The following is a 20,201-nucleotide window of genomic DNA, read 5'->3' as shown; positions in this document are numbered from 1 at the left end:
TACTACACAATAAGGCTGCACTGCTTAGCCTGTTGTTCTAAAACATTGAGGTAGCTTAGACCAGAGAATGGAGTCCTACTTCTTTTGAAAGAAGAGTGCAGATGAAACAATCTCTTAACATCTCATACCTTCAATGATCTATTTAACACACTTGAATGGAAGCTAAAGTCAACATTAACAAATACCTTCGTTTGCCAGCAACCATTGAAAGAGAAGCAAGAGCAGACACAGTAGCAGCTTCTTCCATGTCAATTTTCTGAAAGTCTAAAAGTGAGAGATGAGTTGTCCCAGCATATCTCTTGACACAGGGCCAGTGTTCAGCTGAAGTACAAGTATGATAAGTCAATGAATCATGTGTCAGTAATGGTAAGTTTCATCTAGCTATTCATGTGAATATATTCATGTCAGTGCTAATATTAGACATTATATTAAGTGTATAATAAAAATTACATTGAATCTGTATGGCAGTCTCCAAGGTTTCAACAGCTGGTTTACAAGGAGGTCGCTTCAACTCCTCATCATGTATAGGCCTCAGCTGAAATCATCATACAGTTATCAAATTAATGCTAGATAAAGTCAATAGGTTTATACTTTATAAAGTGGTAGGAATAAAATTGGATCTAGTGGCCAAGTGTTAAAGTGCTGGGCTAACCCACTTTAAAGTTTTGAGTTAAAATGCCTTTAAGGGCTGTGATATCAGATAATGATTTTTAGTCTACCCAACTGAAATGTGGGTACTTGATGGCAAGCAAAGGTCATTGTACACGCCCAATGAAATGTGGGTACTTGATGACAAGCAAAGGTCATTGTACACGCCCAATGAAATGTGGGTACTTGATGGCAAGCAAAGGTCATTGTACACGCCCAATGAAATGTGGGTACTTAATGACAAGCAAAGGTCATTGTACACGCCCAGTGAAATGTGGGTACTTGATGACAAGCAAAGGTCATTGTACACGCCCAATAAAATGTGGGTACTTGATGGCAAGCAAAGGTCATTGTACACGCCCAATGAAATGTGGGTACTTGATGACAAGCAAAGGTCATTGTACACGCCCAATGAAATGTGGGTACTTGATGACAAGCAAAGGTCATTGTACACGCCCAATGAAATGTGGGTACTTAATGACAAGCAAAGGTCATTGTACACGCCCAGTGAAATGTGGGTACTTGATGACAAGCAAAGGTCATTGTACACGCCCAATGAAATGTGGGTACTTGATGGCAAGCAAAGGTCATTGTACACGCCCAATGAAATAACGCAAGTCTGAGAACTTTACATCATCAACCTGATGAAAGGAACATGTTTTGTTTGGACACAAACAGTCTGGGTACAACAGTCTACTGAGAACAATGTTACTGCTAGTACTATTGTAACTCATCATCTATTTACCTCTTCACCAAGCAATGCTCTCACAGTCAACTCTGCTGAATCACAAATACTAGGGATATCATAGCCTCCTTCTAGTGCTAGTACAACCTTACCATTGGCCAAGGACATCAGCTCTCTGGTCATCAAAGCAAAACCTGAACAAGTAGACAGAAAAACAATTAAGCTTATGTATTGATGGAGACTGCAGGGTTTCCAAACTATAACAGTGAGACCAGAATCAGTGGCAAAAAATAACTAAATCAAGGGAGTCAGAACACTGTGAGTTGCTTCAATTAGGAAGAGGTAAAAATACAAGGGAAACATTTGATTGTCAGTTCTCACATTGCAAGTGATGAAGAGAATACAATGGAGAGACATTGGTTATTAGCTGTCAGTAGACAAAAAACATTTCCCATAAGACATTAGGGATGAAATATTAAATACTATAGACAATATTGCAGGTTATGGTTTTAAAAAATTAAAATTTTCCATAAGTAAAATCTATTAACTTAAACAATTCTTCTACCTTAATGAATGTTCAAAATGAATTACTTTTAAAGTAGATGTAAAAGTTTCTTAAGTATTTTTACAACACCTAATCTTCATAACTTGAAATCAACTACTGGAAATCAACTCTTTTACAGATGATTCCTAGGTTCGAATTAGATTATGGAAATCTAATTGAATTAGTCAGTAACTATGATTTGAAACAAAAAATACAAAGATCAGCCTTGAAATGACAGTTGAGAGTTTGTTAAACAAGTATCCCAATATTTTAGAACAAGATGCTGTTGTTTGATTTATTTTGGTAAAAAAGAGTTTCTGATGGTGTAACAAATCAATGAATAAGCTTGACACCACATCATATATTTTAATATGAAAATTGCTCCATTGGAGAAAAAAGTTTGTCCAACAAATAAATGATGACTCACACTCAGGAGAGACTTCATAGCCTCCTAATGCTGTCGCATGACCTTTGGCAGCATCAAAACCAGCAGAAACCAAAATACACTCAGGTTTAAACTCGTGACCTATTGGCATGACCAGAGTTCTGAGGAAACGACAAGGATTTGTTTTAAAATATTTTTTAAAAGCGGTTGCGTTATAGGACACAAAGTCAACTTAGAAATGTTAATCTCAACTAAGCACTGCCTTCCCTTTCAGTTTGGTATGCTGATTTAGAATTTTAAACATCCTGAGATGAAGTTGATTTCAACAAAGCCCAAATATCTATCCATCTAAATTCTATCAACAAAACCAGAATATTTCATCTTTCCTAAGCCGCAGTCAACATGCAGCCATAAGATCCCATTCAGCTATGTACTGCTACCAGACCATTGAAGATAAGGATAGCATGGCAACAGTAGCACTCACCCATCCAGGTTACAAAGTTAATAATGATAATAAACCTCTTTTCAATTTCTAGTACACTTGAAATCTAGTTGTTTAATTTATCCCATACCCACTTTTTCCTATTGACACTTTCCTGGACAATATCAACATGCCCAATAGAATAGAAAATGATAATAACGATACAAGCTAACTCCGCCATATAGAAATTTTTCTTTTTAAATATTGGAATAAGTTAGCTGAAGCAAACGGACAAAAAATGTAGAATGAGTGATTAGAATTTTAACATTAATAAATATATAAATATATGAAAGTAAATAAATACTGTATGCCAGGTAATCCAAGAATTACCTAAATGCAGCCAAGTATTCAGCATCACCCATAGGAGGGTTCAGACTCCCACCAAAAGCTATATTCACATTGAATCCAAGCCCTGCTGCTTCTCCGCACTCTTCAGGGGCACCAGTACCAGGGAAAAAGTTACCATTGTCATGACGATGAATTGATATGTACAGTATATGAGGATCATCATATGTCATTTTCTGTGTGCCATTACCATGATGAACATCCTGTTGGAAACAGCAGAGTGTGAAACAAATGACAACAAACAAGACATACTAAAAGTAGATTTGCTACAATGACTAAACTGTCAGATCTTCAAAAAGTACAAAATTAATTACTACTACACACTGTCAGATCTACACTAAGTAGAGATTTAATTACCCAATCTACAATAAGGATCCGGCGTAGATTCATTTTATCTCTCAATTGTTTGGCAGCTATGGCAACAGAGTTGAAGTAACAAAATCCCCTGTAATCACAACAGTTACAACAAATCAGAAGAACGCTAAGAATTGAAATTGTAAGTTGGAATAAAGTTTTAATTTAAACATAACATGAAATAAAGAAGAATAAATGCATTTCCTGTATAAAATGTACACTTTGTAACAACTTGATTCCCCCTCCCCCCCTCTCTTTTTTTTTTTTCGCGTTTATTCCTGAGCTGTTATGATGTAGGACTTGTAGAATAATACCATTGTACTTACATAGGTGTATCTTGCTCTGCATGGTGACCAGGGGGACGAACTACAGCAAACCCATTCTGAAACATTGCATTGAGAAGTAGTGTGATTATATTTCCTAATGCATAATGACAAGTTTGTGTATAATTACTTGTGACTGGTGTCAATCTATTAAGTCAGTTTGATTTTCTGCATTTCTCAAAATGTGTTTTTTTAAAAGTGTTGCATCTTGAAAAAAAAAAATCCATGCTAAGGGAGATATATTAGCTAGATCTAAGAACAAATCAAAGATTGTTAAAACACAGCCTACCTTAAGATCTCCTGCAGCCACTCGACAAGCCAGTTCTATAACACAACCTGCAGCCTAGAGATAAGATATAATTCAGTTGAACAAAAGGTTATTCAGATACCTCCATCACCAATGCTATCTTTTAGAAAACAGTGTCAAGTCTTATGTAGACTTTGCTCATTTCAACATCAAGTTTGAGAAGTTTTTGTTTTTTTTCTGATTTGGAAAAAACTTCCAGGTAGTATTGAACATATTTTTGTCAAGTTGACATGATATAGTGTCAGTGGTCATGAGGGTTGAAAGTTAAGAAACACTAAGAACCATTCTGGGTTAAAAACATACTTCATACATTCAATTTGTCTTGCACTGGATAGTGTTTTTTGTGTGGATGTTTTGTTCCACATGTTTTGGGTGTTCCTTCAGAATTGAAGATTATTACATCCTAGCCCAAACCTCCCACAGGATGTCGGTGGGGGCGGGGGCCAGGCAGGGATCAAACCAAGGACCCTCATGATGACACTCCTGAGCATAGAGTTCTCCCCCCCCCCCCCCCCCCCTGTGATGTCACACAGACAGTGAATGCAACATTAAAACAGATAAACCAGATAAGAAAAAAAGCTTTCATGCATCATTACAAAGTCTTATTAATAAATGGAAATAGAAGTACTAGGTACTAAATAGAGAGTCCCTCATTCCTGAACAAAACTTTCAAATACAATGGAAGAAATGTCTAGAATGTGACTGACCGTCCTTGCAGCTGTAGCTGTATAGATGTCATTCCAGACAGTGTCTGAGTCTACACCCACACCACCACAGTATAACAGGCAAAACCTCTTAGAGGAACTCTCTGTAAAGAACAACACATTGAAATAGTTCAATCAGTTGGAGTACTTGTTACAATAGCTAACCTAGAGGAACCAAACAAGAGACAACATACCATACAACTTTTGTCTATTGTAAGGATTGCCACCAAATATCAGAGAGTATTGCTCTGTGTGACAACTTTGTAATTCTTCTATAGTGGCTTTCCTCGTTCTCACCTTCTGTAATGAGAAAAAAAAAGAATTGAGGTGCATCCACGGGAAGATTTATATAAAGGTAATTACACAGAGTTGTGTTATGAAGGCCTTTAGAGAAAGACATTACAAGGTGCAAAGCAGAAATATTAACTACATCTTTATAGGAAGATTTTGATAATGATATTACTGGTTGTAATATAGATTAGTTTCAAGGGTAGTAATCATAAGTTTTGTTTAAAGTGCATAAACTCACCTCACAACGAGCTTCAAGACCCTCTTCACAAAGTCTGTTCCAAATATTATAAATACGACCAGCATGTTCTAAGTGGTTTAAGTGTTCATTACATGTACAGCGGTGTTTCAACATGGTACTGTCATAGGCCAAACCTGGAGATACACAAAAGGGAACTTTAGCTCAATGGTTTCTAATGCTGAGATCAACTAGAGTAAATGTGAGACAACTTACCAGTAGTAAAAGTATATGTTACAGGCCCTGTATCTTGAGCCGATTGTGGTGGGACAGAAAAAGTGACCAGAGGACTGGACTGTGTACGAGACAGAGGTCTGTGATGTGAAGGTCCTTTGTGGCGCACTCTCTGAATGTCCCGGTGAGGACCTAACAAAGTGTGACTATCACGTTCACTCAGGCTGGACACTGATGCTGATGGATGTGGTACCATGACAGGAACTGTTGGAGGTAATGCTACTTCCTCCATCCTGTTCTCTGATTCTCTACATTCTTTCATTTCCTGACCAAACAAAGTGTACAATACAAGAGTTAGGATGACTTCCTTTGCCTCAGCAACTTAGCACAACTCTAAAATGTGAGCTCAAAGGCTGCAACTAACCTGCGCTAACTTGACTTCTGTCTCCTCATCCACATTCTCCATGTGACTTTTACTTCCTGATCTTTGGAGAACAGTCTGTCTAATATGCTACAACAAACAACAAGGATACACTAGAAGACTTGGGTCAGGACAACTACTCTCAAAACATACTGGGTCTGTCTAATATACTACAACAAACAACAAGGATACACCAGAAGACTTGGGTCAGGACAACTATTCTCAAAACATATTGGGCTAGAATCTATCTATCACAGTAGCAAAATCTAAATATTAATGGGCAGATGAGACTGACATCATCTATTTCTGTAGTGACCTGAGTGACATTTGTATTGTATGTCTAGTACACTGGGATGGTTGAGCTTAACTACAGACTTGACTTAGTCAAGACAATAAATAATTTCAAATGTAAAAATAAAATCCAATTCTAAATATTCAGTTTGGAAGCTAAACTTTTAGCTCCAACCATATACGCCATCAACTGTAATGCAACGGAATGCTAAAGATTTAAGAAAACCATTTGCAAAACAAAATTATCAACTGGCATTCATTCCTGTGTTTGCTGTGTTCAAGTAGTGGAGTACTACAAATCTGGGACAAAGATGTATGCAGCCTGACAGTAGATGGACATGGCATAGAAAATCATCAGATTAATCACGTACATGTTACATTCAAGAGTATTTACCATTTTACAACTTTCTAGCTCATTGTTAGGAAAAATACACACAAGAGATAAATACAGACAAGAGATAAACGAAACTTAAATATCTTAAAAGATCATCTCCGTAGACTGTAACCCTTTCTAAGCAAATTATGCAAAAGACTGTCTCAAGTCATTTCCTTTTTTTAGAATGTCTTATATGATATGTATTATTTAAAGATGAACTAAAAATGATATCATTAAATGAAAGCCTATAGTTGACAAAGAAGTTCACTACTTCACTAGACAAGAATACAGTGACTGCACACTAACCTGTTTAACAAAAAGTTTTTGATCTTTCAGATACTGCTCATGTTGCTGCTGTAAGATAAGATTTTGTTGTTGTTGATGAAACACTCCAAGTGGTAGCGGTGCTGAGTGTGTACGTCCCAATGGTCTGTGCCTGTCAACAAAGGAAACATAGTGACAATAGAGTGAAATAGAACAGAAATATTGTGACTTGTATATAAAAGCTACATTAAGTTTTAAAACCCAAGGACCAGTTTTAAGACTATAAGATGTAGAAACAGAAAAATAAGTTTTAAAACCCAAGGACCAGTTTTAAGACTATAAGATGTAGAAAACAGAAAATTAAAACAATCCACTGACCTATGCAATCTGTGAGCTGAGTGTGAGACTGATGGGGCTGCTGTGACTGGAATGAATGGACTAGCTAATGGTGAGGTGGTGCTGGCTGATGGAGACAGTTTTCCCTGGGAGGCTAAAAATGCTTGTGTTGAGCCAGGTGGAAATTCTCCATCCAGAACTGAGAGATCAAATCATTACACTTATTAAAGGTTAGTTCAGTTGAGCTACAGTCTAAGAATAATAGATAGACATTTCTTTTTTTTATTTTCTAAAAGTAAACTGGTATTTATGTTACTGAACTTCCATTTCAGTTGATATTACTTCTAGACAATGATATTTAATGTTATCATTACTGTAATATTTTGGTCAATACCATTAAAGTAAAATTTTATATCTGAAGCACACCTAGTTCTAGAAAATTGGTCAGACTCAGAAACAGTTGTGATCTACACCAAAATAACTATGATTCAGATATAGGTTAGCATTGTAGTTTTCACAGCTACTCTCTTACTGACTATGAAACAATGCTCTCATTTGTTTTGCTTTTTTCCCTATGTGTTTTAAATTTAATCTAGAATAGGTTTCCTTTGTGTAAACCAATTTTGTTTTCTTTTATTTTTACAGAAAAGTGTTTAAAGCAGATATTTTCATTTCCTTCTGTTTTTAAAAAAACTTTTTTCTTATGCTCGTGACTCAAGTTTTGAAAATTATTTAATAATATAAGTTTATGAACATATGAATAAATATATCATAAATTATTTTTTTTTACATTCAATTAAGATAAATCACTTTCTATAACACTTTCTAAATCTAAATCTATGTAACTTCAGAAAACAACATTTGGTCCATAAACAGAAAATTGAAACAGACATAATTCAAAAGGATATTAATTTTTGGTTTTATAAAAATGAATGAGCATTATAGATACAGAATTTAGCTCTTATATACATCTTCAAAAGCAATGGCTAAACACTACAATGACAGACGACTGACTGCTGACCTGGTAATGCAGGGAAGTAACCTGGCAACATGTGTGGGGGACCTGGTAAGGCAATACCCAGTCTGACTGACATGGCGGCTCTGAGATCATCTTCTGTACTGACAGGAGAGCCCTGCTGGGACATACAAAACAGCTTTATTTTGAAGCGTACATGTTTCATTACTACATTGTCAATAGATGGCAGGAGAATACAATTAAACTATGTTTAGGTCTGGACTTTGCAGGCTCACTGGTTCCAGTGATAACAAATTAACATTACTAAGCCAGAGTTTCATCACTCTGCTGGAACTTTGAACAAAACTGGAATGAGTTCAATCAACCTAAACTAATACCATACAAAATTAACTTGAAATGTTTATACACTGAATAATGTCTCAAACAGTACTAGACAAGAAGTGACTTACAGATGCTGACGTTGGTGGTCGACCTAGAGATATGTTGGGCATGGATGGAGATGTGTATAGAAGTTCTGTGTTGGGATAGACCAGGTTGGGTTGAAAGGGATTAAACACATAGGCAGAACTCTCCTGTGATGGAAGAAATAAATTAAGTCTGTCATTATAAATAAATTTAAAAAAAAGAATAAGTCTTACCAATATTTACACTAGGACTAGAACTAACCTAACTTGTATGACATAAAAACATCAACCAATATAATCTCATTACATGTATTCTCAAGTATTGTCTTGTATCTATGATTTCATTACATGTATACATGTATTCTCAAGTATTGTGTCTTGAATCTATTATCTCAATACATGTATTCTTAAATATGATGTCATGCTTTGGGTTTGCTAACGAATTTCTAAAGGCAATAATAGATTAAAAATTAAAAACCAGATTGTAAATATGTTCTTGGTGCAAGTGTCAATTGTGCAATCTTGTGTGAAACAGCAGTACTTCTTATTGTTCCATCTCAAGTCAAATATAACAGTAATGTATCATGTAAACTAGAGTCTATGTATATATATATATATATATATAATGAGTATTGTTCCAACAAAACACAAAGAAAAATACACACTATCATTTTCCTTTTGAAATCTATGTCTCAGTATATTGTTATAAACCTGGTGGTGGCACAGATGGGGGTAGTGGTGTGAGTGTAGTCAGCCGACGCAAATCGCCCCAGGCCAGCGCTAGACGAGCGGTCAACCGTGACGAGTTACGACGATCGGCCGAGACGAGTTAACAACATGAAGGTTCAAGTAGGATCGGCGTCGTGAACAGAGCTCAGGAGCGTCCCAGAATGGTCGAGCGACGTTCTGTCCGGTTCTAGAAGGCCAGTAGGGACCCTATATAAAGAGCGGAGGTGTCGCAGTCAAGACGGTTCAGAAAGCGGGTTCACGACAGGAGTTCAGAACACGGTCGACTACAGCACAGTTCAACGGTGTGGTTCTGTACGGAGCATTACGACGGTTCAGTGCGGAGTACTGTCAAGTACAGTTGAGACGAACGGCGTCTTGATCTTGGTCTGTGATCGAGTCCGACACAACGAGCCCAAGTGTGTGAAGTCAGTCCCGAACTGTTGAACCCAGTGCAAGCCCGGAACGAGACGGAGAGGCCAGTGCAAGACTTGATACGGCGGAACGGTGTTATCGGAGAGATATTTGTTATCACAGAGCTATTTGTACTGTTCTACGTGCTGCCAATTGTACAGTTTTGGCTGTTATTTATGGACATTAAACCTTTACGTTATTTTGGAGCCCTGACTTGTCAAGTTCTTTAAGTTGGTGGTGTATGGTGCAGTTTGCAGAGCGCCTGGATAGAGAGATACGTAACAATATATATATATATATATATATATATATATATATATATATATATATATATATATATATATATATATATACACATACATATATCTATGTGCGTATGTATGTATGTATGTGTACGTGTGTGTGTAGGTATGTATGTGTGTGTATGTATGTATGTATGTGTACGTGTGTGTGTAGGTATGTATGTGTGTGTATGTATGTATGTGTATGTGTACATGTGTGTGTAGGTATGTATGTGTGTATGTAGGTATGTATGTGTGTGTATGTATGTATGTGTACGTGTGTGTGTGTAGGTATGTATGTGTACGTGGGTGTGTGTAGGTATGTATGTGTGTGTGTGTATGTGTGTGTATGTGTACGTGTGTGTGTGTGTAGGTATGTATGTGTGTGTATGTATGTATGTATGTGTGTGTATAGTGTGTGTGTAGGTATGTATGTGTGTAGGTGTGTACCTATGTATGTACGTACCTACGCAGGTACATAAAAGATGGAGACATTATTCAGATAGGGTCTTGGTGGTTAACTAGAGGCCATGATTGAGCTATAAGTTTGTTTTAGTATCCAGAATGTGTAGACTCCAATCTATTTCCTAACTACACCTGTGACCTAAGTCCTCCCAGACTGTGTGAATCACTGCTAACCTCAAGTGAACTCCATCTCACCTGGGACCTAAGTCCTCCCAGACTGTGTCTGCTAACCTCAAGTGAACTCCATCTCACCTGGGACTGGTGGGAGCGGTCACCAGCTACAAGAAAATTTCCTCGTCACTAGCATCACTCTCCTTCGCCCACTCCTAGATTTGATCCTAGATCTGAACATTGCCCACCCCTGCCCCTTGTTTCCCCCAATGCTATCGTGTGGCAGCCGGTGATTCAACGTGACGTCACTTACAGGCCAGTCGCTTGCAAAGGAATTCTAACCTGCATCCAGTTTTATAGACCAACGCTAAGCAACCAAGACAATCCTAAGGTCATTGAGAAAGTGTTGAACAGGCTAGGGTTCAATGACACTTTTAAGTCACATCGACAAACATGTCTTCACCACACACACACCGTAAGTCCAGGAACGAGCCAAAAACTAAACAAGCTATTTATATAACCAACGTTGGCAACAACTGCTCAGCTGTACAAGTTAGATCCTTATCTTCGTTTACGTTGACCTAATGCTTGGCACCGCTAGTTCATTTAGCTGTGAGTGTGACAATAGGTCAACGCTTACGTTGTATCAACTGTCACAGCCTAGATGATACCCAGAGCCTAGGCTTTGATAGTTATCCACAGACGACTTTGATATCCACAGCCTAGACTTACAGATACACAGCCTAGACTTAGATATCCACAGACCAGACTTAGAGATAAACAGCCTAAACTTAGATATCCACAGACCAGACTTAGAGATAAACAGCTTAAACTTAGATAGCCAAAGCCTAGACTTAGATAGCCACAGCCTAGACTTAGATAGCCAGAGCCTAGACTTACAAATAAACAGCCTAGACTTAGATAGCCAAAGCCTAGATATCTAAATTAACAGGCCAAACTGCAAACTCAATGGACAGACTAGTCTAGCCTAATTAGTTTTATTTCAGTAGTCTTTAGTTGCAGCAGTGTCCAAATGACTTGACTACTTCTTTGGACTGATCTATAATAACCGTCCTGATACTGTCATAACACTAGTACAAATGTCATATTTAACTTGAGATTCTCTACCTGTATAGCACCCATTTAGGGGCGCGACGCTAGGGTGGGGGGAGAGTCAACCCCCCCCCCCCGGACCCCACTTGAGGGGGTCCCCGAACGAGTGTTTTTTTTTTTACATAAAATATGAAATATTACGCAAAATGCAGGGGCCCAAAGAGGTCAAGTACCCGGGCCCCGAAATAATGGAAAATTCCGAGCTACGCCCCTGGCGACGCTCCAACAGAGAGGGGGGAGGGGGCGAAGTGGACATTTTATTCCACGAACAAATAGACTGTTGTATAAGATGAAATAAAAACGATGTTTATATCAATGGGTAAAACATGAAATTAAATTAATTAAATCTAGTGTTTGTTTTATTTAAGGCTGTGGATCTAGGCTGAGTGCTAAATATGCCTGGAATGTTCGACACTGGAGTATTGGCTGGTCGTGACCTTGAATTTCTTTGAGGCAGGACATATAAGAAAAGGTTCAGTGAAAGAACTGGGCAGACGTAGTAATCTTCACACACTTCCTCCCAACCCTGGAGGCTCTTAAGTGCATGGCCCAGACAGTTCTGGCGTGCGTGGAACTACGTTATAGACATACTATGGATGTTTTAATGCACTAGGTGTTGGCCCACTGTCTGGGGGGGGGGGGGGCACCTTGGTTTCATAGCAGGAACTAGTCTCGTGAGAGAGGGACACTTTGCTTCTATAGATGGAAAACCTGAAAGATGTTAGTTGACAACTCCAGCGAGATGGTCCCTCCAAGCACAGTTCAAGTTGCCTACTGCCCAATAGGCGAGAACTACTTTGATTCATGGAGAACTACTACTGACGATGCCGCCACAGGACGAAGAAACAATAAAATCTAGTGATTGTCAAGCTGAGTGTGGTACAGCTAAGCCCAGGCTCGCTGCTCTGCCTCAACGTGGCGCCCGGGTGGAAACGGCCGTGAGAGGGGACGGCTAGGCCAAAGGGTAGCAAAACAAGGCTTCCTTGGGAGTGCCTAAGAGCGTACGAGAGCCACCTCATTGCACTGTGCGGGGATGTAAAAGAACTCCCACAGCGATCTGTCAACGTCCAGGGGCCGTTACATAAATGGCGTGTCCCTAACGGTTAGCCTGGTAGATCAAAGGAAAATGACGGGGGTCCGCGAGTCCGTGTCCACCGGAAGTGAACGTAAAACTAAACTTCGAGTTGAACCCCGAGTGTCACCCCCCCCTCCCCCCCGTATGCGAGGTGTGCGCCGTTCATTCAGGCAGGTAGAATGGAGCTCTTGTTCGCTTTTGTTGGCCTTAGGGTTCCAAGTGCTTTTGCACAACTCTACATGACAATTTCTAATGGTACCGTAACAGCTAAGAGACGTGCACGTATTAAGGATCTATCCTCTCTATTCATTATCAACTTATTATTGGCGTTCAAGACTTGTATGAAAAGTAAAACAAGATCAAAGGGACAAAAGAGGCTCCAATGTGTGCAGGAATACTTAAAGAACACAATCCCAATGGGAAAGAGATATTCAACACCTTATTACTATAGGACGAGATGGAGCCAACATTACCATTAGGTTCTTACTTCTAGTTTGTAGGAGAAACAATTGAGTCGAAACAAAAACATTTCTCAAACCAAAGGAATTTGACACTTACAGGAGAACAATGACAACATCACACATAGAAATGGTTTCTTTGTTAAGCCCCAACTGACTAGTTCAGTCCACCTTGCCTAGCACTGAGTTTATTTGGCCACCATCACATACAAACAAAAGTGAGTCTCTCAAAGCCGTCTTAAAGTAGAGCAGAACAAGACTGCTGGATAAACACGTGCCTATGAACACATGTAGAGTTAGAGAGGTTCAAGAATAAGAGATGACCTCATTCTCTAGTCCACGTGATGATGTCTGTCGTTAGATCAAATCTATGTCAGATACTTAATACATTAACTAGATAACAAAATAACGCACCAAAGGTCACATTCGCCTAATCATCAGTAGGCCAATCTTGTGTCACCTTCAATCTACCTGCCAAAGACAACTCGAAAAATTGAGGAAGGAGCCTTGCTATGCAGAAAGTTTTATAGAGTTTCAAACAACCCGTTTGTCTAGTCTATGCAAAGAATTTTACTAGCGATGAAAATGTTTTAATCCAACTAGTTGGTTAGTGTTGGTCCTGTTTACTTCCGACTGTTTCAGGAGCATTACAACACACACGTGTCGCCATTGCATCGAGGGATTCTGTGGTACAGCGGTACTAACACGCTGGGACTAAGTATAGCGGTACTAACACGCTGGGACTAAGTATAGCGGTACTAACACGCTGGGACTAAGTATAGCGGTACTAACACGCTGGGACTAAGTATAGCGGTACTAACACGCTGGGACTAAGTATAGCGATACTAACACGCTGGGACTTAGTATAGCGGTACTAACACGCTGGGACTAAGTATAGCGGTACTAACACGCTGGGACTAAGTATAGCGGTACTAACACGCTGGGACTAAGTATAGCGGTACTAACACGCTGGGACTAAGTATAGCGGTACTAACACGCTGGGACTAAGTATAGCGGTACTAACACACTGGGACTAAGTATAGCGATACTAACACGCTGGGACTAAGTATAGCGGTACTAACACGCTGGGACTAAGTATAGCGATACTAACACGCTGGGACTAAGTAGAGCGGTACTAACACGCTGGGACTTAGTATAGCGGTACTAACACGCTGGGACTAAGTATAGCGGTACTAACACGCTGGGACTAAGTATAGCGGTACTAACACGCTGGGACTAAGTATAGCGATACTAACACGCTGGGACTAAGTATAGCGATACTAACACGCTGGGACTAAGTATAGCGATACTAACACGCTGGGACTAAGTATAGCGGTACTAACACGCTGGGACTAAGTATAGCGGTACTAACACGCTGGGACTAAGTATAGCGGTACTAACACGTTGGGACTAAGTATAGCGGTACTAACACGTTGGGACTAAGTATAGCGATACTAACACGCTGGGACTAAGTATAGCGATACTAACACGCTGGGACTAAGTATAGCGGTACTAACACGCTGGGACTTAGTATAGCGGTACTAACACGCTGGGACTAAGTATAGCGGTACTAACACGCTGGGACTAAGTATAGCGGTACTAACACGCTGGGACTAAGTATAGCGATACTAACACGCTGGGACTAAGTATAGCGGTACTAACACGCTGGGACTAAGTATAGCGGTACTAACACGCTGGGACTAAGTATAGCGGTACTAACACGCTGCGACTAAGTATTGCGATACTAACACGCTGCGACTAAGTATTGCGATACTAACACGTTGGGACTAAGTATAGCGGTACTAACATGTTGGGACTAAGTATAGCGATACTAACACGCTGGGACTAAGTATAGCGGTACTAACACGCTGGGACTTAGTATAGCGGTACTAACATGTTGGGACTAAGTATAGCGATACTAACACGCTGGGACTAAGTATAGCGATACTAACACGCTGGGACTAAGTATAGCGGTACTAACACGTTGGGACTAAGTATAGCGGTACTAACACGCTGGGACTAAGTATAGCGGTACTAACACGTTGGGACTAAGTATAGCGATACTAACACGCTGGGACTAAGTATTGCGATACTAACACGTTGGGACTAAGTATAGCGGTACTAACATGTTGGGACTAAGTATAGCGATACTAACACGCTGGGACTAAGTATAGCGATACTAACACGCTGGGACTAAGTATAGCTATACTTGCACGCTGGGACTAAGTATAGCGACACTAACACGCTGGGACTAAGTATAGCGACACTAACACGCTGGGACTAAGTATAGCGATACTTGCACGCTGGGACTAAGTATAGCGATACTTGCAAGCTGGGACTAGGTGTAGCCATACTTACACGCTGGGATTAGGTATAGCAATATGTAGACTCATAACACTTTAGGAGGAGCACTAAGTTAAGAAACACGCTAGGACAAGGTTTATAAATACGAACATGTTTTGTATGGAGTATTTCACTTGGCAATAGGTTTCAAAAATAAACTATGAAAAAAAAAAAAAGCTCTCAGCGAGTTGTTGAGTACACACCAATGATTGCGAGCATAGTTCTAACACAAACAATGATTAAGAGCATATTTCTAACACAAACAACGCTGTAAGTACATAGTTCATTTTTGCTAACATTAAAAAAACAAAAAAACAAGAAAAACATTTAAAATGCATTTTTGAAAGACAATATCTCTCCATTATACAACTTAAAATATAATAAAATATTTTAAAAATTAATTTTAAAAATATTTGGTTCAAACCGGGTGTCGAACCCGAACCCGTGATTGTGACACTGCCATCTTCGTGAACATAGACCATTCTTGGCCTGCAGGCAGTTGAGCAATTCTGGATTGATATTAGCATTATATGGACATGGAGATCTAACCTTAGACTCTAGACCTAGACATTTGATTTAGAACTCTTTAAGATCTAGTCTAGATCTAAATTCAGATATACTAGGGATACAACAGAATTAGAATCTAAATGTAATCTATATTAAATTTAAGAAAAAAAAATATTTGTAAATTTCAGATATTCTTTCAATAAACCTGAAGCAACTTACTATTTACTCAGTAATCATATAATCGGTACACTTTGTCTGACTACGCCATGTTTTTGTTTTGTTTAATTATTGAATAATTCCAATGATTGGCCTTTATATCTAGACTTAAGAAGTGGGTGTGCTAGGAACATTAATTGATTATACTAGTGAATCCACTACATCTTACAGTCGGAAATGCCCGAACACGATAGATCGAAACCGATGTTGGAGCTAGACCTTGACACCTCTAGCCAAATTTACATTTTATTTACTTTGAAACATGATAACGGATAACGGTCAAACTCGAGTTTTCCCCGTGTGGCCAACGAGCTTGTCATTTTTTTCTCATTGATATACATCAACAATTAAATTTTGAGGAAAATTATTAGAGTCGTTTATGAGATCAGCTGTCCAGGTTCCTGAAGTTCTGACCAATAGAGGTTAACAAAAAAAAAAAAAAAAAGAAGAAAGTATAACTGTGTAGATGGTACTCAACGATCACTATTTGAACTGGACTTCACTTTCACAAATCTAACTTTGCATTTCTATAGTTTTATCACAACAGTGCCTTCATCTAGTATTTGTACCTAGTTCATGTTAGCCACATTGTATGGCGCACTATACCTCTGACAAAAATTTAAGAAAAAGCTGCCTTAAAATTAAAAATAATACTAACCCGATTACTAGCCACCTCAACGATCTAAAGTTAAAAAAAAACAAAACAAGGCAAGGCCAAATTGTTTCCTAGCTTAATGATATCAATGGATTCTAAATGAAGTGAAAGTTGTTGATCTCTTAACTAGAAAACAAGGATTCGCAGAACAAAACAAATGTGTTGAAGAGCAAGTCAATTGTGCATAATACATTGGGAAAAAAATCAAATTATTACAATTCATTTTATTGATTTTGCTAAAGCAGAAGACAACACTAGTACTTGACTGAAGTGGTGCTATAAGCTGAATTAGTCACCATTATATTAGGCTGCCATTGAAGGCTTAATGAACACAAACATGAATTAGAAACAAGAGATAACTCTACAATCTTTCATGTTCATAGACTCTTCACTTCATAAGTTCGAATACAGGTCGTTCCCCCTTATTTTTTTTTTTTTTTCAAAATACATTTATTATTTTTATAAATGCTTTTTTAAAATTGTTAGTTTAGATCTATTACAAATTGAATTACATGACTGATCCAAACTAATTGATACAAATACGCTTAATATAAGCTTTTTTTTTTTTTAAAGTACCGGTATTTTAAAAATATTTTCTAGTTAAATCCATTTTCACTTACTGAACAAAACACAAAGTCAGAACTCAAATGGAAATTCAATGCGCTTCCTCACTCATTTTAGGCAATCATTACCATGTCAACATTTTCCAGAACTAAGAACATGTGCCCAATATTATGCCTGTCAACATAAAGAGGCAAGCAGGCATTTTCATTCATACACATTATAAAGAAAACTTGAGGTGGCGATTGCTTCAAATGTGAAGAACTGTCCGTTGCTTACAGTTACGAATTTTTTTAGCAAATGACATATGTGATTTTTGTTTTCAATTTAAAACAGATAACAATGTTCACATTTAGAAAGGAGCAATGAATGTTATCAATGCAAATTCAGACATGTCAATAAAAAAAAAGTACAGTTTTCAACCTTTTGTGTGTGTATAACTGAAATCATTTCCTCTACAACTGATACACTATGGTATGATTATAACTAATTATACGGACTGGGTATAACTGACTATTAATTCCAAATTACTGGAATTTAAAGGGCTAAATGGGGGCAATAAACATTTGATGCATGAAAGCAAAAGGTTGGACACCCCTGACTTCCTTGTTTCTGTCTAGTTCATATTAGCACATAGTTTCTGTCTAGTTCATATTAGCACATAGTATCTTCATCTGGTGTGTCTTATCTAGTTCATGTTAGCACATAGTATCTTCATCTAGTGTGTCTATCTAGTTCATGTTAGCACATATTATCTTCATCTAGTGTGTCTATCTAGTTCATGTTAGCACATAGTATCTTCATCTAGTGTGTCTATCTAGTTCATGTTAGCACATAGTATCTTCATCTAGTGTATCTATCTAGTTCATGTTAGCACATAGTATCTTCATCTAGTGTATCTTATCTAGTTCATGTTAGCACATAGTAACCATCTAGTGTGTCTATCTAGTTCATGTTAGCACATAATATCTTCATCTAGTGTGTCTATCTAGTTCATGTTAGCACATAGTATCTTCATCTAGTGTGTCAATCTAGTTCATGTTAGCACATAGTATCTTCATCTAGTGTATCTATCTAGTTCATGTTAGCACATAGTATCTTCATCTAGTGTGTCTATCTAGTTCATGTTAGCACATAGTATCTTCATCTAGTGTGTCTATCTAGTTCATGTTAGCACATAATATCTTCATCTAGTGTGTCTATCTAGTTCATGTTAGTACATAGTATCTTCATCTAGAGTGTCTATCTAGTTGGTTTACACAGTTAGTATATTGGTCATGTTTTTGGTTTTAATATTCTTTATTAATATTTAACTGAGCAAAGCAAAAAAAAAAAAATTATCAAAGCTATCCATAATTACTAGAGCTTTGTTCTGGACATTTGTGTGTGTGATAAAGAACACATTTAAAATTTTAAAAAATACAAATCACTTCTGCTTAAAAACAACAAGACAAAAAAAAAATAAAACAGATGAACCACACAACACAAAGAAGAAAAAAAGGATAGCCTGAATAGTAATTCAGTTTTTATAGGAGTTAGTGACTGGACAATTCAAAAGTCAGAACTTTCAATGACACTGGAATTGTGGACAATTGAAACTCCTTTCAATACTTGTGGATTAAAGAATACAAACAAAAGCTTTCTGATTTTTGTCATGGACTTAAATACTATTTCAACCAGACTGGCTGATGAGGTTTCATTTCTATACATTGCACAACTCCCTTTAGACATGAGATTGTTGACTTGAATCAGAATGTACAACACAGTTCTGCTATAGCTTAAAATGAAGAGGCCAAGATATTTCCTTTGTTAGGTCTTATTACCCAATCAAATATATGGCAAAGTGAAGGCTTTAATACTAGGACTAGACCTAAAACTAGAGAACACTAGAGAGATATGACTTACATCTTTAGAATGCAAAGATGACAAACTCCCATTGGGTAGAGAACCTTGAGCACTTCCTGGAGGTGAGTTGGGTCCAGACTCAGGATTGCTACTACACACACCAGTGTCTACTGAAATAAACAGGTTTAGAGTTAAGCCTATAGACAGGTGCCAGTAAAACAAAAAGCCAAAGGTCAGCTTACCACTTTTAAAACAACTAACAATGGTATAAGACAGATGCTGTTACCTAATCTTGATAATAGAGTTAGTACTGTGTGAACTTAAACACACACACATATAAAGGTGTGAACAAAAGTAGTACATATCCAACTTACTGCTAAGAGGAGTGATTGGGTTAACACAGACAGATGTAGGGTATATAAATGTTTCAAGTCATTTCACTTTCTTTTTTTTTTACATCATTGGGCTGTTAGAAGATTAAGACCCAGTTCAGAATCTACCGAAGAATGATTGCCAGCCCAAGTGTCTAAACCAGCTGAAAGAATTTCAGCTTTTTACTGAACTTAATTATTTGTTATATGTACAGGGGTCTTGATTTAGATGAACAAATAATGCCATGTTGATATAGATATATAAAGAGAACTTCAATACATTGATGATGCTATTCACAAATACCTATCAGGCCAATGAAAATTTCATTTTTATAAGAAGTAAATAAAATAAAAACCACAAGGAAGTCTACCGCTCCATTGTGTGCTCATGTAGGAGTGACATTCTATTTTAGGCTTAATGTAGTTTGACAAATCTGAGTCTCAGAGATCAATATTAGTTGCCTAGGGGCTGGGAGCTATATCAAGACCTGCTGGGGAGACATCAATAGTGTCAAA

At 37.9% G+C, this 20,201-nt stretch overlaps 1 protein-coding gene and 1 long non-coding RNA gene across 10 annotated transcripts in view; one reads left to right on the top strand and one right to left on the bottom strand.

Annotated features, from left to right (window-relative positions):
- The window catches only part of LOC106080080 (histone deacetylase 4-like), a 90,574-nt gene that overhangs the window by 4,150 nt on the left and 66,223 nt on the right, over positions 1-20,201 (bottom strand). For 6 of the 9 annotated variants that reach the window (XM_056037095.1, XM_056037087.1, XM_056037104.1 and 3 more), the window contains 18 exons: positions 19,375-19,484; positions 8,590-8,712; positions 8,186-8,300; positions 7,207-7,363; positions 6,871-7,000; positions 5,901-5,987; positions 5,519-5,801; positions 5,306-5,439; positions 4,971-5,076; positions 4,780-4,880; positions 4,055-4,108; positions 3,769-3,824; positions 3,446-3,533; positions 3,074-3,291; positions 2,305-2,423; positions 1,394-1,527; positions 451-535; positions 186-321 (listed from right to left, as the gene is read on the bottom strand). In XM_056037095.1, the coding sequence (XP_055893070.1) occupies positions 186-321; positions 451-535; positions 1,394-1,527; positions 2,305-2,423; positions 3,074-3,291; positions 3,446-3,533; positions 3,769-3,824; positions 4,055-4,108; positions 4,780-4,880; positions 4,971-5,076; positions 5,306-5,439; positions 5,519-5,801; positions 5,901-5,987; positions 6,871-7,000; positions 7,207-7,363; positions 8,186-8,300; positions 8,590-8,712; positions 19,375-19,484 (2,236 nt within the window). The remainder of the gene's footprint in view (positions 1-185; positions 322-450; positions 536-1,393; positions 1,528-2,304; positions 2,424-3,073; positions 3,292-3,445; positions 3,534-3,768; positions 3,825-4,054; positions 4,109-4,779; positions 4,881-4,970; positions 5,077-5,305; positions 5,440-5,518; positions 5,802-5,900; positions 5,988-6,870; positions 7,001-7,206; positions 7,364-8,185; positions 8,301-8,589; positions 8,713-19,374; positions 19,485-20,201) is intronic. The other 3 variants (XM_056037100.1, XM_056037105.1, XM_056037099.1) reach the window with 2 other exon arrangements.
- Positions 10,306-10,579, top strand: LOC129927577 (uncharacterized). Its single transcript, XR_008779163.1, has 2 exons — positions 10,306-10,356; positions 10,408-10,579. It is a non-coding gene; the product is annotated as an uncharacterized LOC129927577 (long non-coding RNA).

This window comes from Biomphalaria glabrata, chromosome 1 (assembly GCF_947242115.1).
Source record: "Biomphalaria glabrata chromosome 1, xgBioGlab47.1, whole genome shotgun sequence".
Classification (NCBI taxonomy): Eukaryota; Metazoa; Mollusca; class Gastropoda; family Planorbidae; genus Biomphalaria; species Biomphalaria glabrata.
The sequence above is the reverse complement of the archived record's forward strand: the minus strand, read 5'-3'. Positions and strand labels throughout refer to the sequence as shown.